We start from the raw sequence: 25622 nt of genomic DNA, 5'->3' as shown, positions 1-25622 counted from the left end.
TAGAGAATGGCTAAGGTACTTATGCTGTCTCTAGTACTTTCTTCCACAGATGTCACACCACATAAACACAAAAGTCTTGAAACATTACAGCTTCACAACAGCACATATATCACGATATATAAAGAAGCCATAGTAAACATTATGCTAAACATCACATAGTTAAGAAAATCCATAAGTACAGATACAAGTACTGTACATACACAAACAGCACATAATCACAGTAATAGTTTTTCCTTGCTTGCCCTGTAGCTATTACTTGACCTTTGTCTAGCACTGTAGTTCTCAATCTTTTGAAGTAGGGAAACACTAAACTTTGACATTTTTTTTTTGCAGAACACTTACAATACACCAGCTTTAAAGCAGGGGTGGCAACCTTTTTTTGAAATCAAGAGCACACTTGGTCTAGTATATAACGTAATTGGCATTTTCTGATTACATTCCCAAACAAAAGTTATTGTACAGTACATTGCATCGATTTTTCTTTTGCAACAATTTTTAATTGTATATTTTATTTTTTCACAGAACACTTGAAGCGACTTCACGAAGCACGCTTGTTCCACGAACCAAACTGAGAACCACGGGTCTAGCATAGCAGTGGGAACTGGTATACACCAAGTAGGAAACATTTCAGCAACATCATTTTAAATAAAATAATAATATTGTAATTGTTTTATTTATTTATTTTTTGGGATGAATAAAATGCAACATTCCAATGATCTTCAAAATCAGAAAGTATTCAAGTTATAATAAACAAAATCTATATTTACATTCTGTTATTTTGAATTTATCCTTTTATATTTCAGAACAAAAGTTTTCTTGATTCTTGTATAGTATGTTTCAAAAAATTAAGTTGAAATAAAGTATAAAAGGATTAAATATAATTACATACCGTATTTTTTGGCATATAAGACAACTTTTTAACCCAGGAAAATCTTCTCAAAAGTCAGGGGGTCATCTCATACGCCCAGTCGTCTTATACACCGAAATGTACAGTAATTCAATCAAAATTATATAAAAATTTCCCAGTTGGTTTATGTGCTACGCAGTGATGTAGCGAGGGGGGTGCAAGGGGGTGTATCATGCACCAGGCACCACTCGCAGAGGGACGTCCAAATGGCCTCCAAGACAAACTATACGTGTTTCTGGAGGGGGAGGGGGGCGCCAATAAAGTGTCAGGCACCAGTTATGCCCCGGGTGCCAGTTATGTTCACTACGCCACTGGTGCTATGTATTTCTGCTTAATATATAAAAATTATATAATTTTATTATTGATTAGGATAGAAAAACACATTGTTCTACAAATTTAAAATATTTTTTAAAATTATTTTTTTATGTTCATTTCTTTTAAAGCAATTCAACTCTTGATTAACTTTTGAAAATTCGAGTACTGTAATGTTTTTCAAGTTTTAATTAGTTTTAAAATAATTAAATCAATTTTTAATAAATTTATTAGTTTGCATTAAAACAGAAATGCATTATACAACAATAACCTTGATTTATTTTTAATTTTAAAATCATTTAGTTTTTACTTCATAAAATAATTTTTTTTTTTGTATTAAAGTTTAGTTAAAAATTATATTTATTGTACAAAGAAATTTTCATATATTTCATCGTATTATTTAAAATATTCTCTTCTATCTATGTGCATATAATTGCAATTAAATAGAGTCAATTCTCAATAAGGTGAACTCATTTGTTCGAAACAAAAAATTCACCTATTGAAGAATAATAGAAATTTCATTTATTTATTTAAAAGGAATTAATAATGATAATTTGGTATTTTCCAACAAGTTCTAAATGATTAACTTTTAGTTCAATTTATCAAAAATAAATTGGGTAAAATTGGTCTTATTATATATGTAATTATGCAAATGAGTAACACATTTAATTGCTCTGAATCTGTAACTAATACAATGCATCAAACTTGTCATCATTGAATGAATAATCCTGTATACAAAATGTTTTGATTTTTTAAAGCAATTAACAAGTTCCATGCATAATTAAGAAAGTGAATGCTTTCTTTCAGAGGGGGTTTGGGAGGGTATTACCCACCTTGGAGTTTGAAAAATACTCCCTCATATAACCTCTTTTCATATGTAAACTTGTATGTAATTACAGTGATCATTTGGTTTAGTAAAAGAAATTTTGTAAAAGGATTATTGTTTTAATGTATATCAGGGAGTGCAGAGGGTGTGTACGCACTCCCTAAAATCTTAAAATTCTAAATAGAGAAGATTTTTCCATAATAAAACTACAAAGTTAGATTTACAATAATGTTATGTGATAATGTGAACATCAATTTTAATCTCATAGTACATTGAAAACTGGTTTATAATGTCCCCAACAGGTGACACACTCGAAACGTATAAAACTCCGACTAGCAAACTCATCTGTTGGCAGATTTGCGACTCATCACCGATGACATAGACTGTCAATCAACCTTGGCCCCGCCAACATACACACAATTTAACTGCTTTGATTTAACCATAGCCCTACCCGATTTCAAATGGCGATAAGTAATCACTCCGATGTCTGAATAAAAGTATCAACAAAATACAAAATGAAGTTGCTACTTTATATGTAATTGAGGAAGACATTTGCCCCTGTATGCACCCTGTACGGTGGCGTAGCGTAGTGGGGGCGGCAGGGGCGGCCCGCCCCAGGCGGCACTTTTAGGGGGCGGCAAAATTTTACAATAAATAATAATATCTTGTAAAAATACCTAAATAAGGGGGCGGCAAAATTTTCCTCCGCCCCGGGCGGCTGACACCCACGCTACGCCACTGCCCCTGTATGTATGTATACATAAATATATATAAATGTATTTGTCACTCCCTCATATAAATACCTTCCAGAGAATATTTTCTGAAAGAAACACAAAGAGCATCATCTAGTAAATTTCAAAATTTTCTAAAACTATGTCAAATTTAGTTCACTTTATCAAAGCATCTTATTATATGTTTGTCTTGCATGAACAGTTCACCTTATTGAAATTTTTACCTTATCAAATATTTGCCATACTAAATATTTGCCATACTAAATATTTTTAATATTAAATGTACAGCAAATGGCAAAGGTTCCTGAAAATAATTCACCTTATTGCACATTTCACCTCATAGAGATACAATGTATAAAATTTTTATTACTATTTTGACTAGCATTTCAGTTGCAAATAGAACAAGTAAAACAGTGAAGCCATTTTTAGGACAAGACTGGAGAGTGCGAGGAATGCATCCGCAAATCTTGCACTCGAGCCTGTTTGTAAAAACAGTTTCGGCATTTTGTATTTTATTGACCTGGTTCTTGGTCCTCGACTACCTACAAGTCTTGTCTTATGTATGCATGATTTGGGCACCAAATATTCTGTGCCTCCTGACATATACCCCTTCATACCTCTAAGGTGTGCAGCCGTTGACGGCGGCACAATTTTAGAGACAAGACATAGTCTCGTAAAAAAACATTTTATATAGTATTAAATAAATTATTAATTAATAATCTCTTTAAAAAATTAAAATTCTTAAAGTGAATTCTATAGGTAATTCGTAATTTATGACATAAGTGTTTATGAAAATCCATGGATACATAGTATTAAAAAACTAATAATATAATTAGATTTTTTAATATAGATTGTTTTATAGTTTATAAACACAAGTATAAATGACACACATTAATTTCTTAGTTTTGACATTATAAATTAAAGCTACATAAGAAAGGATATTCAATTTTTAAGTAGGAAAAACATCATCTATATTATCTGAGATCAATATTAATTCTTGAAATTTCATTTAAATTAATTTCAATTGAGAAATTTAGAAGTAACTAGGCATTGTTTATCTGTAAATCTTTATCCCATTAAAGCATTTTCTGAAGTTTTTAATTTAAACTCGAAAACAATTGAAATTAGGATATAAACTCCAAAAATTATCTGACGTATACATTAATTGATACAAATATTGATTTCTTAAATTTTAATTTATATTTTTTATCTAATAAAATGGGATAAAATTCAGATAATTATGCAAAAATTTAAATCATTATAACAAATTAAGTTAGGTTACCCTTGGTGCCAAGATGGCGGCTCGTCTCTGATTCCAGCAAGGAAACAGTAGGACGCACGTTCTAACCTAACCTAACCTATTCTAATAAATTACCATAATTATTAGCAACCAAATTATTAGAATAGGTTAGATTAGATTAGGTTAGAACGTGCTTCCCACTGTTTCCTTGCTGGAATCAGAGACGAGCTGCCATCTTGGCACCAAGGGTAACATTAACCATAAGTTAATATTATACTTTAATTTTAAGAAACATTTTAAAAAGCCAAAAATTTTGAAATACAATATTCACAATTCTTCTAGATTCTTGTTTTTTCACAAAATTTATTTAAAATTTTCATAAAATTCATGCAGATAATGCTTACCTTCGCATACCAACTTATTATTTGAAGCCGACACTTTTAACTCAATTCTTCCTCTTCTTTCCGTGTGATCACAACCGCAGAGATTTGGAACGCTTTCTTGACATCTCTTATGTACATTCATATCACATACTATAAAATTTTAAAATTATATTTAAAATCATTTTTTGAATATTAAAAACAATAAGTTAATTATAAACATACTTTTGCATTTATAGCCTTGATGTATAATACCATAAAGAAGAGAACCACAATGATCACAGAATGTGGGTCCTGTATAAGTATGTATAGCAAACTGATGTTTAGTTCTAGCATCCTAGAATTAAAGTTTTAATTCAGTTGAATAAGAAGAGAATAAAATAAATTATTATTATGTTTATTACAAATTTTAGATAGAGAAAAACAGTTAATTAAGCTACAGTTTATTGGTAACGTTAATCATTTTATCTACAAATGTTTTTATCGGCGTGTTTAATTTAACTTTCTGGTTAATAAAACCGAGATTTCTTTTCTTAATACCGATACAGTCCTTCAATAATTTTATTTTAATAAAACAAATTTATAATTTCAATTAAATTGTAATTTTGTAAGGAATGATGACTACAACTAAACAAAATATCAGCCAATTTAATTATAAAAACAAAAAATGCTAAGTGAAGCAAAACCCATACAACTGTAATCTGATTAATCAAAGATGAATACCAAGTTTTCTTATTATTCTATTTATTATATCTTTAAGAAGTTATATCGTTATTATTAATTTTATAACAGCATATTTTCTATATATATATATATATATATATATATCTTTTTTAAATAATATTTTTCTTTACATTTTTATAAATAATTTCTAATTGCTAACCACAACAGCAGCTAGGTTATAAAGTTTATAAAATAAAATTTTGTCTAACATATTATTTATAAATTTATATAATACTACTTGTTTATTAACTTTAAAGATAAAAAATATAATATATATAATATATAACATAACTGTTTTTCACTCTTTTTTTTTTTAGATTTAACATTTAATAATAAGGAAGAGAATAATGTAAACTCTTTTCATAACATTATAATACTAATTACACTAAAATTTTGTTTCATAATTAAGATGCACAAAGATCAATAGTTTGTCGAGTAAACAACAGTTTGGAATATTAATGGTTTAACGTTCGAACCATACACTTATTTATTCGTACATACTTACGTCGGAATCGACTCCTTTATCAGCACCGGGACATTTAAAGGTTACGTATTCGTGACATCTCTTGTGTACGACAAAACTGCAAACTTAAAAACGACTAAATTAACAAAATAAACGTGGTCGAAAAACTGATTAATCATTTACCTACGCATATACATATTTTGTTTATATAATTTATAATTGAAATATTTCTTAAATTATATATTTGTCAACTCTATTCTACTATTAATCGATTTGATTTAGGTTATACACTCGCAATTCTACAAAACATTAACTTTTAACTTCTTGTTTTCACTTCATCATTAACAGCTTACTAATTCTTAAATCTATGTTCTAGAAAATGGTTACCTAAAACTGTATTTGATAAATAAATTATTTTATTTAATACTTTATTCTGTTTATATTCATGCAACATATAGTTGTTGTTCTCTACACTGAAAATAAATGAATGGAATAGTTCATAACATCGTATATTTCATGTACTGTAAGGTTTAAAATATTACGACCAATTTACTATTTTCAAATTTCTTGTTATTTAAAAATCCATTTGAATTACTATTTGAATTTATTTTATATCAGTTATTTTTAACTAAATTTAAACCGACGGTATTAACCGCTTTTGTATTTTCTTGCTTTTGGATTATTTAATTAATAATTTAAGAATCGAAAAAGTCGGTAGAAAACGAGAAAATTCCGTAATCAATTTTTTAGACGTTATCCGAAATACCTGAAAAATTTATCATTATGGGATTTGAAAACGTCATAACAAAAATCTAATTTGAAAACATTTTCTTAAGGTTATACCGTTGTAATTTAAATTTAAACGCCGTCGAAACGAAATACCTTATCTATTAATTTTCGAATAAACGCTTTAAGTTAATAATATGTGACGTAAATTAGTTTAACTCTAAGGTAACTCCTTTTTCCATTAGTCACTATAACCGATCTAATTTAATTGGTTCAAAGGCTGTATAATTTCAGAATTTAATATATAAATATTATTATTCTATAATTTGATCTTCACAGTTCTAACTAATTTCCATAATTTAAATTATACCATCTTATAATATATAATTTCGGCATAAATATTTAATAAAAATATGATATAAACTTAGTAATTCCATTAATTCAATTTTTATTTCCATAAATAGTAATTTAATATGCAGTTTATTTGCCCATTACTACAGGTTATAACAATAGAAAATAACATGAAATATTTTAAAAGAAACTAACCTAATTTCTAATGTTAAGTCCGTAATTTAATTTATATTATTATTATTATTCTATAAGTAGCTGTAAAATAGTTTTAATCAATTTCTGTCATTTCATGAAGAGTTGATTCCCATTATGTCAGTTTAAAATACTACATGCCATTTAAATTAATCAAGCTTAAAACTACTGTAGTACAGATTAATCGAATGGTAACAAAGTCTACTATTAAAAATTTCCTATATTTCTGTAACATCTACAACTGGAAATTTCCTAATCTGTAAACTGTAATCTTAACATTTCGCAAGTAAAAATTGTGTTTTAATTAGCAAAAGTTGTATTAAACGGTATTGAAAAAAAAAAAAAGAAATGAAAGAAAACATTACAAATGAGCTTCCTGCTAGGAACGAAACAATAGCAAATGTTTATTAAACACGAAAAGGTAACAGTTCGTAACAGGTGTAACTGTTACGATATGATAAAATGTGTATAACTTACTTACTTTGGCACTGATATCCTTGTTTTCCAAACCCCCTGAAAGAATAAAATAAGTTTTTCTTTTACCATTCTAATATTAAATAAAATATAAACAATTTTCGGTTAATGTTACCTATGGTTCCAAAATGGCGGCTCGTCTCTGATTCCAGCAAATAGAAGAAAGGAAACAGTGGGGACTCACGTTCTAACCTAACCTAACCTAACCTATTCTAATAAATTACCATAATTATTACCAACAAAATTATTAGAATAGGTTAGGTTAGGTTAGAACGTGCGTCCCCACTGTTTCCTTTCTTCTATTTGCTGGAATCAGATACGAGCCGCCATCTTGGAACCATAGGTAACATTAACCCAATTTTCTATAACTATTATATCATTTACCAGTTAGAAAAACAATATAGAAATAAAAATAACTTGGAATTTTTTGTTGTATTTTATAAATCCCAACTTTTTACAGGAAATCTTATTTAAATCCTTAAAAAATACACGATACAGAAAACCTTTTAAAGCGCTTTATTATTTTTACTACCCTGAAAAAACGCATGGCAGCATCTAATATTTAGTAGAGAATTCAAACGAGTTTTTCTTTCTTTTAATCTAAACAAAAATATGTCATTCGTTGAAAATATTTACAGTAATATATTCGTATTTGCGTACGACTTAACGCCAGTTTAAGTACTATTATTATTATTATTATTATAGTATCGAATACTGTACTCTGACTGCTTTATAAAATTTCCACTCTAAAATCAGTGGGCTAAATACCATTTTTCCCTTTACTGTTTCAAATTTTATAGCCGGTAAATCAGTTTTATAAATTGTAAAAAAAGTATTGAAAAATCAATTTTTAATATATATATATATATATTAAGAATCGTCCAATATTTAATGAATACCTTCTATCTGTTCTATATTGATTACACCCATCTATAACAGTGAATGAATGATTTTTGTATAGAATCTACCCGACTGATATCGCATATAGTTCAGAAATAAACTCAAATGTTACGCAATGGCTAATACATAAAAGATCTGTAATAAAAATCAATTTAAAAAAAAATGTAACAGAAAGAAACATATCTTCTCTCTGTACCGTTGTTTGTTGGCCCAAAATTACGACGGGGCAACAAACAAACAAACAATAATATAGACGTAACACTGAAGCGGGTCTGTGTAAGTACACGGTATTAGTTTTAAATAGACGAGTGCAGAAAATATAATATAATCTAATAAAGGCCGACAGTAACGGGAGGCCCGGTCTCGCCTCTAACGAAATTGGGCCTGGAAATTGCTTAATAATGTTTTCGTAGTTCAAAAAGAAGAGTCGATACAACAATAAATATTAGAAATCAATAAATACGATAAGTCCAATTTGTATCATCAAAAAAACGCGAGTATAAATACGGGAAATAAAATAAAACGGTAAAATTAAATTTACATTCGCTTCCGATGCAATTTGAATTCGTACCAATTATTTTTTTACATTTATACAATACACTATAGACGTTAACACTAGTCCTTCTAAACACTAATTAGTGGACGCGTAACCATTTATAGCGAATATACCTGTATATTCCAATTATACTTTTGTACAAAAAGAAATTTTCTTTAAAAAATGGTACGAATTATTCCGTGTACAATAAAATGTATTTTTTTAAAACTTGATTCTAAGTTCCCAATGGTGTTTTTTCCTTTTCTACGAAAGCTAAACCTTGACCCTTACGTGGGAAAATAAAACCTGAAAACAAATTATGGCGATCGAAGTGTATTTTCTTGGAATTCAAACTATAAAAAAAAAAAAAATACTGTATTAGTCGATTTTTAATGGCTATAGATCTACTTTGGAGATGTAGTTTTTATTGAATATATATCTGGGATCAGACTTAAAAACGGATTCAAATTTATCGATATACTGGAAAAATATTAGGTTTACGACGTAATTTTGGTGTTAAAGTAGCAATACTTTTAAGAAAATGTTTAAAAGGGGAAGGCAAAGGTATCGGTTGTCTAGTTAATGCTACCGCAACGTGAACATTATATATTCTTCAATTAGAAATGGCTGGTCTCTTCTAATTGATTTCATTATCATAATGGGTTACCTACTTCGCTATAATTTAAGTATTAAAAAAAATTATAAAAACAACCTCATTAATTCCACGATAATTGTACGCGTGAAAAGAATATACGTGATGATTTTACTGTTAAAATATTTGCAATTATTTATTTATTTTCAAACACACACACACACACACATAAAAAAAGTAAACATCCCTTCTTTCTTTCAACTTCTCTAAGCGTTAAACTTAACGAACATTAAATGTTATTTTTACAGACAAATGTTTGTTTTCTTTTTATCTTGTTCTGTGGATCTAGTTCAAATCATTTGATAATTTTAGTGGATTTAGACACTTAATAAACTAAAATTTCATTGTAAATGACGTTTTATCCGATATTAAAATGGTATAAAGATAAAATGAAACCGAGCGAGTGGACCTCTATAATTTCTTTTTTTTTTTTTGTGGTTTTTTTCCGGCTTCGATTTTACGGATGCGTTTAAAAATACTGTATTTTTCAAGGATACAAAGTAGTATAATTAAAACAATTTATTGATATAAATAAACTTTATAGTTATGTAAAAGAATCAATACGCAATCATTATTTTAGAATATTCGATTGAAATTCAAGGCCTACAAAAGCTTTATTCTGTACTTCTAAAGCTTTATATATATAGGCCTTTATACTACGCAAGTTTATTATAACGACAGGAATCTATATTTTACGTACAAACACAACTTTATAACGTTCCACCAAAATTCCACACATAAAGAATAAGAATAGAAGATTGCACGCTGTATATAACAAGCCATAATTACAACTGTATTTTAAAAAATACGTAAACAATTACGAGTGTTCTTATTGTCGTTGATCACCGTTGTAATTATCCTTACGTCAACAAGATACGAGTTTTATATCCGCGTTAGATTAACGATCAATTACTATTAAGTAGCATCCTACCGATTACATTATTGCTATTACCGAGTTACCTATATACAACAGGTGTAGTTGACCTCGCGTATGAAAAAACGCATACTTCCGCCACGGGTCATATCTTTAAGGCACGAAATCGCCACATTAAATAAACTCGGAGTTATCGAGAATTTCGTGCGCATTATCTACCCGTTTTTCTTTCCTCTTCTACTACAAAAGAGAGGGGGGAGGGGCGGAAAAAAACACAAGAAGTTACGTCCTATTCCCTCAAACAGATAACATTTTCTTATTTTCCTCCCGAATAACAAAAAGATCTAATAAATAATATTGAATTAGAAAGGAAGCGGGAGAGAAGCGTAAAAAGATGTTTGTGCAGTAATCTATCGTTTTATAAATGTATTATGCGCGTTTGTATGATGAATCAATAAAAATAAAGATGAAGAAACTGTAATCAAAAATTCATCACGGACCAGGTTTTTTCCCTTCTTTACTTTAATCTAAATTCAACGTAAGTTACAAGAGCGAATCACTAGCTGAATCAGCGTTTTCCGCTTGTAGTTACCACTATTTAGTCGCACCAAAAAGAAGGAAAGAAAAAAAAAAGAAAGATAATTTAATTAAAATACGTCATCCTGCAGTAAAATTATTTTCCTACTCGCGAATAAATTTAATAAAAATCGAAAGACGGGAAAGACCTTTATATATAATATATATATATAATTATTTCTAGAGTTGACTTAACGTTAGTTTCTATTAATTGGCGCGGATGTGTGAAAATAAATTAATTCGTTAAAAAATATAATAATAACAACAATAATAAAAAGTGCAGACCCGTAGTTTAAATATCTTTTTTCTTTTTTAACCACTTAAAGAAAAAATAATATTTATGAAGTGTTCAAAATAATGTAAATAAATAAAGGAAGGTGTTATATAAGCTAAACTTTTCAGTTCGAGGAAAATTTCATTTTTACACATTTCTAACGTTCTATTTATGGGATAAAATTAAAAATAGAAAATAAAAAAAATGGATGTATTTTTTATGTATCCAGTCCGTTGACTAGCGAGAGAGATTTTGATTAAATATTTTCTCAAGCTGCTGCTTCTAATATATAATATATCCTATTTTAAATGAAACAATATCAACGTATGCTTTATTTATAGATGTATGTTATAATTCGGTTCATACGGCAACGCATAATTATATATATGTAGACAAAAATAATACTAAATCCCGATCGTCTTAAATACTATGAGAGAGAAATCTGGAACGAAATTAAGCTGTATCTGAATATTTTATAAGGTAATTATGTATATATATATATATATATATAAGTTTAAATAAGCCTTCTAATTGAATATTGTACTATGTTTTATTAACTGGCATTAGAAAAAAAACGAAATTTAAGAGCTTTTTTCCCTCTTGTATTTCTTTCCCAGCCCGAAAACACGTGAAATTTTAAATAATAGAGCCGTTTACGTGTAAAATGCGGATATTTTCTGGCGTTGATTACATAGAGGAGAAGGTTGCATATGTTACTCGACGTTAATGTAGTCGACGTATTTAATATAAGATGACAATACGAGTGAAAATATTCGGCACGTTAACTACGCTAGCGGAAAATAACCTGTATTAAACATTACAACTTCCTACGTACGGCATCTACTACATCGTCTTGCTCGGTGCAATGCCGAAAAATTAAATGGCCTTACGCGAAACGGTTCCCCGTTAAAAATTGAATAGTGTACAGTACAAGTTTGGATTTTACGTAACAGATCTTGCTGCTGTTTACGATGCCTTTATATGAATAGGAATCGAAATACTACGATGATCGAGACAATAGCGTGTTACGTATTGATGTGTTCTGTCTCCGTCCACGGTATCCGCGCGGCGTTCGCGATTGTGTATTAAATATATAAAGAAGGCGAGATCCGTTTGGTCATTGTTGACATCGATTGATCGAAATTACACCGCGTTTCGATTACAAAAAAAGAAAAGGGGGTAAAAATTTCGAAGCGCGTTTCCTCCGATTGATGAAGCTACACTTACCAAATGAAGTCTTTACAATGGCTACAGAATGTCGGTTGTTTGAAAAATCTCTGTATGAATTTATGATCTTTCACCACGCAAACGTTTTTCTTCTTGAGAGCACCTTTCCTAGCACGGAAGCGAACGTTCCTGTTGTTGTCGTCCTCCTTGTCGTCCGCCATTGTCTCCGTCATTACTGGCGAGTCGTCCACCGCCTTCGACAACCGTATTTATATCCCCCGCTGGCACATGCTCTGTGCTGTAATCTGTGACGCCACAACCTGCTTGTGACGTCACGGCTTAGTTAGAATGTTATGGAGACCGGAAATCGACTTCTACTAATTTGTTGATAAATTTTTTGGAATTCCGAATAATATTTACGGCATTTTTCGACCGCATTAACTATAATAACTTCGTCGTCTTATTTTCCAGGAGGATGACGTTTATTTGTTTATATAAATATATATATATAAAGATGTTTATTACTAATTTAATGTATTTGAAGGAGTTTTATTAAAAATAAAATTGTGTAAAATTTTTGAAAGAATTTGGAAAATAAAAAAAATATCGTTAGATGAAAAATAGTCCATTCACTTTGTATTTTATATAAAAATTTGATATAAACAATTAAAAATTTATATACAAAAACTTTTATATAAATTTTTAATTATTGAAAAGAAAGTTGTGGACATTTATAGAGAATTTCTCTGTATTTTTATAAGCTTAAATATCAAAAAGAATTTTTAGCAGAGTTATGAAGTGTTTATTTTAACAGACAGGATTAATATTTGATATCCTGAATCTGAAATGGTTTTAACACAACTGTACATAAATGTCCTTTCAAATTACTTCGATTTATCTCTATTATGTTATTAATGATTTATTTCTTTATTTAAAATGTATGAAAGGACTCGTTTAAACGCAAATTACCGGGAGGAAAGGAGACTCTCTCGAAATTTGAACACCTAAAATTAATATTAGTGAATGACGATACTTTTATATTTCTAATACTTGCTAATATATTAAAAACAAATTTATTAGTTTTTAAGTAAAGCAAAATTTATACTATACAATATACATTTATTTCTTAGAGGTATACAGCGTCGATCTGTAATTATTTGCATCGGTACGATTTGTGTGAAGATGGCTCGATGATTCCTAAATGAATGAGAAAAGAAATCTACTGTGCTATAATGAGCGATGAGGAGACGACTCTATTATAGTAATCCTTCCATTTCTTTGAGAAACTGTTCGTATGCGTCGTCTTTTGTGGGAACCGACATGGGCACCGTTGCTTTGGTGGTGGTTACCATGTGTTCTTTGCTTGTATCTGAAAGTGTAAAATATTTATTATAAATTTTTAAATAATCACCTAAAACACCGGGTTGAAATCACTAACTCATCCAAAAACCTTTAACCGGTGAAAGTCTGCTCAAAGTCCCTCAAACAAACATTTTCAGACACCTCACTGTGTCCTTTCTCGAGCTTCCTTCTCTTCTTAAAACGATTTTCGAATTATCGAACGCCAATTATCGATAATTTGAAAATCATTTTAAGAACAGAAGAAAGCTTGAGAAAGGACACAGCGAGGTGTCCGAAAACACTTGCCGAAGGACTTTGAGCAGACTTTCACCGGTTAAAGGTTTTTGGATGAGTTAGAAAAAAATTTTTATTTAACTTTTATTTTAAAAAGATTTAAAATTTCGACAATAAAAATGTATTATATTCATTTATTATTATATTAATTTAATTGCCAAATATTTACTTACAATTATGCCATAATATAAATTTAAAAATTTTATTTAACTTGAAAAATTTTTAAATAAACTTACCATATTTAGTAGGATTCCTCTTTCCTTTGTCTTCGCGCTTAACTCTTAATGTTGTAGGCATGAATCTTGTTATGTCGATATTGAGAGATCTTATCTGTGGTTTTGCCTCGATCGTCGCCGAACGTTTCTTTTCTTCGTCCGTCAGATGCGACATTTTCGGTCTTTGAATTAAACTGGGCGGCGCACTCAACACGTTAGGATTAAGCATAGGTACGGAGGGTCTTTGAAGAGCCTGACCCGGCATGTTTGCCGGATGTGGCATACCGGGCGGCGGCGGAAGACCCGGAGGAGGAACTCCGGGCGGTCTTAAAAGACGCGGAGGAGGCATACCTGATAAACATATTATTTTTGTTTTTAACTTCTTAAGAAAAGTCTCTATCAAACAGATTACGTCTTACCTGGAGGTGGACCGGGAGGTAATCTCATTGGTGGTGCACCTACTCGAGGAGGCAGTCCTGGGGGAGGTCCCGGAGGAAGACCGGGACGAGGCGGAGGTGGCACGCCGGGTGGAACCAATCTCGGAGGAGGAAGCCCTGGTCTAAGTGGAGGTGGACGAAACATAAGTGGAGGAGGACCTAAACAGAAAAATTATCATTTCAGATTAATAATTTATAAATGTAAATTTAACAAATATTCAACTATGTAAATATATTCACTATCAATGCTTGAATAATTGTAGTAGTTTACGAGAAAAACATTGCAGTGATGGTATAAAAATACATCAGATGAAGAGAAATAAAGAATTGTAAATTTTTAATAATTATCTCCAAAAATTTTTACTGTTACATAACCTATTTTAATCCATACTTTATATAAAAGTAATTTTCTGAATTACACAAGTAAAGTAATGGTAGTATTATTTAGTTTAGAATTTATCTTGCTCGGATAACAAATGGAATTAAAAGAAATCCAATTATAAAAATGTCAACAATATTCTTAAATAATAATAAAAATTGTTCAAAATTATTGAACAATTATCAATGATGATACAAGATAGTATTAATTGAAGATGATAATTCCCAAATTAATTTTAGCAACAAGAAAATGAAAGTAATCATCAAATCTTATAAATCTAGTAACATTAAAAATCTTTTCATGTCTTTTATTTGACCAAAGTTTTAAAATCTGCCATGGGATATAAACGTTAAATGAAAAATATTTACAATCAAACAGCAAAAATAGTTCTTAAAAACAATTAGCAGTATTTAATATTTCAGGTTCGGACACTTGGTACATGTGCTTGGTCGAGCGGTCAGTGGTGCGAAGCTACCATCCGTGGGATTATGACTGAACGCCTCTAAGTCAGAATCCCCCTAGCCGCAGCAATGATAATATCTGTCAAAAGGTAATGTAGATTCCTAAGGTGAGCTCAGCGAGGACAGAAACCTCGTGTAGAGCAAACGGGCATAAGCTGGCTTGATCTTGATTTTCAGTACGAATACAGACCGCAGAAGCGGGGCCTATCGATCCTTTTGATTTTAGGAGTTTTAAGCGAGAGGTTGTTTAATATTTAAAATTAAAATACTGCATTTTAGGACAAAAATATGATCAAAGCCAAATGATTGCCAGATTAGATCAGGCTATATTACTGTTACTATTAATAATTAAATGCTAAGAAATTTGTATTGCTGTGTGTAACCACTATGGCTGTATCTAAATTAATAACTGTGAGAGCAAAGATCGAACGGAAATCCGGGTAGCATAACCGACAACTGATCTAAACGGTAAGCGGCAGTGTCGAGTCCTGCTCCGGGTAGATTCTTTTCTTCTAGAACCTTCTAAAATAAATATTAATGTAATTTTAATTATTAAATTTAATAAGCGATGGCACCTAACAACTACCTCTAGGCCAAATTAGCATTTAGCATTTAATTATTATATAAGTTTCTATAAGTTTAATGAAACATTGACATTCAAATTTTCCTAATAATTCAACAGATCAATCTAAAATTTATGATCGAGCCGTAACCTCATTAGCTAAAACACTATTGCATCTCCAAATCACAATTGTGAACACAAACATATTTGAAATTCAAGGAATACTGACGGAAATAAATGATAAAAATGGTAGTATTGCAGAAATGTTGGCTATCTATCTCGTCTTCGGGTGGGCGTGGACACACATCCAATAATGATACAACCTTACAAGACAGATACCAAGATCAATTACTTTAGATTTGATGTATTATACTTTCTTGGCTATTCCATCAATACATTTAACAAATTATACGGTTCTGTAAGGTTATTGAATACTTGAATTATGTTAGTTATCAACCATTACAAATTTTCTGAATTAATAAACACCACCGCTGAACTATTGTGTACATCTATCCTTCCACAATATCAAAATTTCTATATAATCCTTCAAAGATATAACTTTAATGCTATCATATATTGAAATTAATTATTAAATGGCTTAAGTCATTGCATATGATTTCATTACATCTCAAAATAATTTGTAATATGTCAGCAATTTCTTAAATTATAAAATTATAACATGAATAAATCTTCTAATGAGAAAATCTGTTATTGAAGAAAGTTGTTTTTTTAATGAATTTAAGCATACATACAAACACATATTGCATTTCGTAAATAATTAATTAGGACGTATATTTCTATAGTGAAATTAAAAATGCAATATATATATATTCAAATTCTTACTTTAAATTGATTTTTTAATATATACGGAAAACATTGAACCTTCAGTTGAATGAGAAAAGGATTTATTTGGGATTAAGTAAGACTATAAGAATGAGGTTAATAGCATATCTTCAAGTAAATAAAGAGATAAATTTTAAAAAATTTATACCATGTCTTACAATTATATCCATAAAGTTTCATACAAAGAAATAATTCAGTAAAAGTGACAACTGAAAATGTACTGTGGTTTTGCATAATATTTATTGCTTTCGTTTAAAAAAAAATATGTAATATGTAATAATATAATGAACCGGAAGATTGTGAAATTAGAATCTATAGAAATCCTATTGTGCGGCAGGGTAATCCAACTATTTTCAGTTCGAAAACAAATTATATTTGAGATTGAGCCATGGACTAGAGAAGTAATTGTTTGAGTATGCAAAAAATAATTCATTTTGAATTTGCAGAAACCACATTGCATAAAAATCATTCACCAATTACGATAGTACACAATGAAAGGTTGAATCCTTTTTACCTCTAAGGATACATAATTTTACAAGGAAGGAATATTTCATACATTTGCGGAATGTCGGCAGCTATGCATAGAATACAATGGCGATTACTTCCGACAGTAAATACTATCGATATCAAATTTATCGATAAAATATTCCACTTTATAAAAATGACAATAGAACTTTTTTGGTGACCTGATATACAAACAGAAAAAATTTTTTAAATATAATCACGATATACTTAAATTATATATTATATTCATATTTGAATGAGAAAATATTAATAATTGATATTAATTTAAAATTTTTTCAATACAAAATGAATAAGTACACAAACAAACAAAGATCATTAAATTTTCAATTAATAATTTATGATAGCATGTTACCATTCATGAAGTTTTATTGTTAATAAATATATTAAAATGCATTTATTGAAATTGTCAAGTTGGTTGGTTTGTTTATTTCTATTTTCAAATTTTACTTTAAATAATTTAATTACAAACAAAACATGAAGTTAGCAGAATTATTCACTGTTGTTAAAACTGTTTTCCTATCCTGTTTATTTACTTAACTTAACGTTACAAATACAATAAATTTAAAACCAAAAATTATTTTAATAATGTACTGAATTTTAATTACAAAGACACACACACACTTTTTTTCTTTAATAATTTATATAATCTAATGTCTTGCACTGTACTATTATGTAATGATATTAAGCTAAATTTCATTTATTTATGAAGAAATGATTAGAAAAACAAAGTTAATGTATATACAAGCAAAAACATTTTGCAGTTTTGTTTCTAGATTCCTTCATAAACAAATCATAAAGCTTAAGTTTATTTTTCGTAAAAATTTATTAACACAAATAAATCTTACTTTTTATCTAATAATTACAGTAATTTTTTTTGTTTTCTAATATTCAATTTCAAACATACCATTAAAGTCACACAATTAATCCATTTTAAACCTTTAACAAATATTGGCTATTGGATAACGATGTTAGGAAGAACTAATTCATTTGTCATCTGTGATATTTGCAATATTAATATACAGTATTTCATAGAACTCAGAGCAAAAATTATTTATAAGGTCCCATAAAGTTTATATATTTGTTAAATTCATATATATATATATATATGTTATACATATTCCACCCAGACTCCCCAAAAGACCAGAGCTCCCATGCACTTTACTACCTGCACCTATATAGATTTAGCAGTAATCTATAAATAACTGAATTTTAACTGATTTTGAAAATGTTACAAAAAAACTCAGTTTCAATTGCCCAAAAGAATGCTAAATTAAAAATAAAAATGTCATTAAAAAAATAGTGAAAGTATTGAAGATTGTGAAGCCTGTCTTGAACAAAACTTCTTGTGTGTGTTTCAATTGAGGGCAAATCAAACATCTCCCGAGCAAACACAACAAAATAAACAGGAAAGCATAAGAATAGCCAACATAAGAAGAAATTCTGAATGAGAATTCCTTTGTAAAGAAAAACTTCAACAAAGCCACTTGACAATGTTTCAATTGAGGGCAAATCAGACATTTTCAATGAATTACAAACCTTTCGGAACCAGCTGGATTACCACCTAACAACCTACAGCTAAAAGTTGGAGCACCAGTAATGCTTTTGTGAAACTTGGACTCACCAAAGTTATGCGATGGGATGAAAACAATCATAAACAAATTGATGCCAAGTGTCACTGAGGCAAAAATATTAACAAGAAATACAGCAGGAGATGATGTGTTAATTCCAAGAATACCATGAATATGTCATTTCAGTTTAAGTGGCTACAATTTCTAGTCAGATTAGCCTTTGCAATGACTATAAACAAGGTGCAAGGACAATCATTAAAAGTGGTTGGTATAAACTTGGAAAGCCCATGCTTTTCTCATGACCAGCTATACACGGCTTGTTCTAAAGTCGGAAGCCATAAAAAATTACTTATATATGCGCCAAATATATATGCACAAAAAATACTGTTTATCAAAAAGTTCTACAAAATTAACAAGTGCAAACGTATTGTATATAATAGATAATTAGATTTAAGAGTCGATTATGTATAAGCTTTTTTTAAAAAAAATAAACAAAATAAATATTACAATAAAATAAAATACAAAAATCTTTAAAAATTTTATTGAAATCAAACAGAAAAGGTTAGAGCTTGCAGTATAAAATGGAAGACTTTCCTTCAACCAAACAAATTAGCAACTCCGACATTATTTTAATAACAAACAAAGAAATGTACTATCAGAATAGACATTATTTTTCTTCAATTCAGACAATTTTAAAATATCAAATATCACATTTTGAAAATGTCTACATATTATTATACTACATAATTAAAATATTTATGGCTTATGAAAAACTTTTATACAGCTTAGCATAACAAGAAAATAATCTGACACAAGTTTCAATTCATTTTTACTCCATGATTGAACAGTAATTTTAAATGTATATGAAATAAACAAAGCTAATCGAAAAACAAAGTGAAATCAAAATTCAAATTATCAATTCGTCCTTGTCAGTTTCAGTTTAAAACTTTTTAAGAATCCTAACTAATATTTACATAAAAATATTCATAAAATATTTCATTTTGTTCATTACTGTATATAACACTGTTCCCAAAAATCAATAAATTAAGCGAGTCTGCGTAAGAAAACTTTTAAAAAATTCTAATATCGATATCAAATTTAAAATAATGATTTGTTATAAAAATTTTAAATGGTACGACTCGTTGAAAATTACTCATAAATAAATGTGTAACTTAGTTTTAATATGAACGTACAAAATATTAAAGTTTATTATAAAATACTAAAAATATTAGTTACTATAGTTAAATAAATTTATTATATTGATTTATATTGAATCTCGAAAACGTCTTACATTTGTAAAAACTTGTGACAGACCAACGACAGTCATCTGGCAAGCACTCAATAACATTATGTTAATATATCTTAAATAATTTTTCATCTAACTACATTTTATAGTAATTTATATAATACGATCTTTTCATAAAATATAATTTTTCTGAATTTAGCAATCTAATATTTTATTTAAAGATTAGCATCTTATAAATAACGTGTCATTTATAAAAATAAACTAAAATAAAAATCGAAAATTTAATCAACACTGACGAAATTATTTATATAACCAAGTAAAATTACTGTAATGACGGCATAATTGTTTAAAGTTATTAGCTAAACTATAATTGTTTATGGAAATAATTGGCTCGGACAATTTATCAACTTAAACCTTAAATAATATATTTATACGTTAAAATAAGAATAAATTTCAGAAGACGTAAACAGTTATCTTTTGTACAACTTTAATGTAAAAAGTCTGTTATAAAAAATTAAACATTCTTTTTATTAAAATAGAATGCATGCTAAAAACAGTATTTTTATAACATTTTATTTTCTAAAATATATTAATATAATTAAAATTCTAAATTTTTTTTTATTTATTGAAAAATTTAAAAAGTTTAATACAGTAGAGCATCGATTATCCGACTCAATTGGGGACCGAGGCTGGTCGGATAAGTGAAAAAATGGATAACCGAAAAGTATGAAAAAATACATTATTAGTACAGTGCATTAGTATATCGCTAGTAACCTACTCCACGTTGAATTTTCATCGATGTTAAGCCTAACAAATTTTATTTTAAATAATAATCATCGTTAAATTATTTCTTTATTTGCACAAGATAAATACAGAAATAAATAAAAAATAGAAAATTAAGCTTGGTTTAAATACTGGCCTCCCTTTCGTGATCGAGCCAGTGTTTCCAGCTAAAACAGGCAAAAATTTAACAAAAATAATATTAAAGTAGCCAAGACGTAGCCAAATGTAGCGCCACATCACTAGCAGACATTTGAATTCGCCGACTGGAACGCAGTCGGTTAACCGATGTGGCAGTTGATCGGGGGTCGGATAATCGATGCTCTACTGTATTAACGTTAAAGAATTAAATTTGTTATTAAATTCTTTCTTTAAATATTTAATTTAAATAGAAAAATATCTAGTATTTTTCATCTAATTAATTTTTGAAAAATATTTAATATGAAAAAAAATTTCACTTTAGATGATTACAGAATTGTTAAAATTGAACAATGATTTTAAATGCTTATGCATTAATAGCGAGGTTAAAGCCAAAGTTTTAAACATGAAAACGTGTACATCAGACGTTCCTCGCTGCTTTCCTGTAAGCCTAGAAGTTTGACAATGGCGTTTGGAAAGTCAGTGGAATCAAGCTTGACATTCCAAATGCCATTTAAAACTTCGGCCTCAACCTCACTAATATGTCTACTCTAATATACACTATAAATTATTATGGTAAAGGCATAACCAAAATAAACAACTTAAAAATCCATAAAATTTACTTTAAATGCAAGTGCAAATTATTAAAATTGTAACTTATTTATAAATATAATATTTCATTTTTTTTTATTTTTCTTTGATTTTAAATATAAATTATTTTTCATATTATGTTTAATCTTATTTAAAAATCATGCATATTTAAATTTATTGTGCTGCAATTTGGAAAAATTGTAGACCTATAAATTCCCACTGTTGTCCATCAGTCCATTGATCTTTCCTTAATCTTGAGAACAAAGTTAGATAGATGAAATCCAAGACCAGATATGGAAACCTTAGAGGCAGGAGGCCCGATAAACTATACACGAACTTCCGATGCAAACAGTAAGTTACACTATTCAATTCAAAAATTCCCCTGAAAAGAGTTAGACAGATGACCGAGCACGACTCTATTGTTAAAGGAAAAGTATGATGTACAGGGGCAAGCCACTACTAATTTGAGATGGAGATCATATATTTTAAATTAAATAAATTAAAAATTGCAGCCCAACATTGTTACGATGTCGCAATAAATAACTGCTTGTTTTTTAAACTTCAAATTACCAAAATTTCATACAAATAACCTAAGCCTTATCTGAGTTTAAAAGTCACTTAAAAACAGGTGCAGGCTACACAATGATATACGTGGTATGATCCAAAAGTTCGGGGACTGCAGTAATCTATGACAACAAAAGCATGTATTTGAAGTTACAGCATATGAAATGGATTCTACCAAACCACCTCTACGTGTTCAGGTTAATTTCACCCATGTCATGTGATTAAACCGCAAGCACTGCTGCTTTTTTCCGGAGATAGTTACCTTTGTTCTGCGACGTAATAACAGTGGAGTTTCAAGAACAACCTCCAACATTTCGACTTTGCCATGGTAGAATCACCGTACACCTTTCTTAGCAATTTTAAAGTCTCTGTAGGTGTTTTACCTAAATGCTGACAAAATTTAATGTTGAGGTTGTTCTTGAAACTCCACTTTTATTACGTCGCAGAACAAAGGTAACTATCTCCGGAAAAAACAGCAGTGCTTGCGGTTTAATCAGATGACATGGGTGAAATTAACCTGAACACATAGAGGTGGTTTGGTAGAATCCATTTCATACGCTGTAACTTCAAATACATGCTTTTGTTGTCATAGATTACTGCAGTCTCCGAACTTTTGGATCGTACCACGTAGATCTGACAATTCTAAACTGCAATTACAAACTCAATTTTTCCATTGTCTCAACTACCAAAATTTAGCATTTAATAATTTATAATAGCATTTTTACTTCAATATTTATATTGCATATTATTAAATGCTAAATACATAAATATTTATTCTAAGATTAATTTTGTAAGAATATGTAAGAAGAATACTTAAAATAAAAGTTAATTAAATTTGAATGAAGTGACTAGAATTTTAATTTTTATGTTATATATTAAAACTTTTGCATACTGTCGTTATTATTAACGTGGAAATAATATTCATTTTTCTTAATTCACAAATTAAAAACATAAGATTTTTATGATTTTTCTTTTTCTCAAATTAAAAACAACATCCTACTCTTTAGTGACGTATAAATTAACTTACCTGGTGGTAAGCCAGGTGGTGGACCAGGAGGAGGATTGGATACGGTAACTGGAGGAGGTAGTTGAGCTTGTACTTCAATATTTGAAACTATAACATCAGACTTCTCTTGTGATTGCTGTTGAGATTGTTGTGATTCTTCTGTAGTTTTTTCTGTTTGTTCTTCTTTTTCAACTTCCTGTTCTTCCCCTTCTTCACCAGAACCCTTTTCTTTATGAGCAGCTTCCATCTAATTAACAAACAAATCAAGAAATAAAAATAAACCATAAAACTTTAATTATTCAAAAACAACAATAATAAAATTGATAAAAAAATTTTAAATGTTATTTTATAAAAATATTGTTTATAAGTACTGATAAATAAAGGATACTACCAGATTTTAATCAGGTTATAATATAGCTGATTGTGCTGAAGTTTGGGAATATTTTACTACCATTTTTACATATTGAGGGAGGGAAAGTAGCCTATAAAGAAAGGTCGACTCCGTCGTAAAGATTGTATATTCTCAAAGTGTGTAAAGGACGTTATGAAAGAAAGAATACACTTATGTGGTACTTCTATGTATTAGAATTTTGTAATGCATAATATAGCTAATTAACTACAGTATACTCTCGTATAACATGGGGGATACATTCCACGTTGTAGGAAATCGCGTTATATGGAACAGATCAATTTATGCAAATTCAGGAGTCTGTAAATTGTAACGGTTGTCAATAAATCTGTACTGTACAACCAATATTAACAAAATGGCATCGTTGGAACTTATTTGTTGATACTTCCGATAGTGAATAAATGTTAAACAGTGAAGTGCATAATTTTATTTTAAGTTGCATAAAATTATTTTCCTCTTATATCTTTAAATGAGTATGTATTATTATTTTTTTATAAACCGCTACTTCTTTAAACTATCAGCTTCGCTATTCATATATAAACAAGAGGTGAGTGTATACATCTGCTTTTCTAAACAAAAAATCAGAAACTATGTGAAAATGTTAAATTTATCTTACATGTTATATGGGACTGTTTATCGCGCTGTATGAGTACTAGTTGCAGGTTTTTTGTTGCGTTGTACGAATTCGCGTTTTACGGGAGCGTGTTATGGGAGTCTACTGTATATATTACATTATTTGTATTAAATATAGATGATTAAACTGCTATCTTGTATCAAAATTTAATTATTAGAAATAAATAAATTTAACACAAGATGGCAGCTTAACTGCCTACCTTTAGTCCAAATATTTTTGTAATTAATTGGTCATATTATAGCCTGATTAAAATTTGGCATATAGTCCATTTATTATTATATGTTAGGCTTAGTTTATATGTAATTATATAAGTACTAATCCACACTGCAAATTATCTGTATTTACTTAATAGCTTATTGATTAATCTTTGACTTAAAAATATAATTATTAAATATTATATTTTAACTGAAAATACTTTAAAATTTTATTGTAAAAAGTTACAATTTAGTGTCTTTCATTTGCTCTATTCCAGAATAATTTGCAATAAGTAAAAAAATTTGGAAAATGAAATGAAATATTATTTTCTTAGACAATATAATGTTTCAAATGTGATTGTTATATAAAAAGTTTAATAACAAGTTAATGTATATTACTAACTTCTTTCAAAAAATCTGAAATATCTTGTCCAGCCATTGCTGTTTTTGATTGATGGGTTGAGTGAAGCTTTGAAGATGAATCCTCCTCTTCATCTTCATCAGCAAATCTAATCTTTCGTTGCTTTGCTAAAATAAGAAAACATTATTAATTTAAAATGTTTAATAAAATTTTGAATCTTGTTTTACCAAAAATTAAAGCACGTACGTTTATCGTCGTCACCAATTTCAACTTCTTGTTCTTGTTCTAAACATTAAAATATCTCAAATGAATTATTCAACAACAAAATAATGTAAATATATTCATAAATTACTTTTAATGCACATTAATATTAAATTAAATAGCAACATAATAAAGTTTTATACATTTTTAATTGCTTTTATTTTAGATTTTGAAAATATTAATGATTGATAATTGGTAAGCCAATGAATATTTATTAGCAGAATTTCAAATCTATGGCACTGAATGGACAATGTGAATGAAAAATATAGAATTATAAATTTAAAATACATTGCTTTTTCTTATAATTATTTAGTCTCTATATTATTTAAAACTTTTTAATAACCCCACAACAATTATTTAAATAAGTTGTAAAAATTCATTTGAAAAGTAGAAAAAACTAAAACTTTGAAAACAATGAACATCTATTTTATTCAACAAAAAATTCATATTAAGAAAATAATACTAGCCTCATGTAAACATTTATTTTAGACATTCCGAAGGAAAATTTAA

The 25622-nt window shown here is 28.8% G+C and overlaps 2 protein-coding genes across 4 annotated transcripts in view; both read right to left on the bottom strand.

Annotated features, from left to right (window-relative positions):
* Nucleotides 1–12692, bottom strand: part of LOC136985067 (protein kinase C, brain isozyme-like) — a 49214-nt gene extending 36522 nt beyond the window's left edge. For 2 of the 3 annotated variants that reach the window (XR_010882273.1, XM_067282267.1), the window contains exons 1-5: nucleotides 12364–12689; nucleotides 7333–7364; nucleotides 5625–5707; nucleotides 4622–4733; nucleotides 4421–4549 (exon numbers count right to left, since the gene is read on the bottom strand). Coding sequence is in view for 2 of the 3 variants with exons in the window: in XM_067282267.1 (XP_067138368.1) it covers nucleotides 4421–4549; nucleotides 4622–4733; nucleotides 5625–5707; nucleotides 7333–7364; nucleotides 12364–12536 (529 nt within the window). In the remaining variant the exon portion in view is untranslated. Of the gene's footprint in view, nucleotides 1–4420; nucleotides 4550–4621; nucleotides 4734–5624; nucleotides 5708–7332; nucleotides 7365–12363 lie in introns of all 3 variants that reach the window. The other variant, XM_067282268.1, reaches the window with a different exon arrangement.
* Nucleotides 12693–13357: 665 nt separating this feature from the next.
* Nucleotides 13358–25622, bottom strand: part of LOC136985068 (WW domain-binding protein 11) — a 32500-nt gene continuing 20235 nt past the window's right edge. Inside the window, exons 9-14 of the mRNA XM_067282269.1 lie at nucleotides 25098–25136; nucleotides 24894–25018; nucleotides 23275–23500; nucleotides 14573–14749; nucleotides 14175–14504; nucleotides 13358–13672 (exon numbers count right to left, since the gene is read on the bottom strand). Coding sequence (XP_067138370.1) covers nucleotides 13560–13672; nucleotides 14175–14504; nucleotides 14573–14749; nucleotides 23275–23500; nucleotides 24894–25018; nucleotides 25098–25136 — 1010 coding nt within the window. The 3' untranslated portion in view covers nucleotides 13358–13559. The remainder of the gene's footprint in view (nucleotides 13673–14174; nucleotides 14505–14572; nucleotides 14750–23274; nucleotides 23501–24893; nucleotides 25019–25097; nucleotides 25137–25622) is intronic.

This window comes from Centruroides vittatus, unplaced genomic scaffold (assembly GCF_030686945.1).
Source record: "Centruroides vittatus isolate TY-2023 unplaced genomic scaffold, ASM3068694v2 contig_950, whole genome shotgun sequence".
NCBI lineage: Eukaryota > Metazoa > Arthropoda > Arachnida > Scorpiones > Buthidae > Centruroides > Centruroides vittatus.
This window is presented reverse-complemented; position numbering and strand designations above follow the sequence as displayed.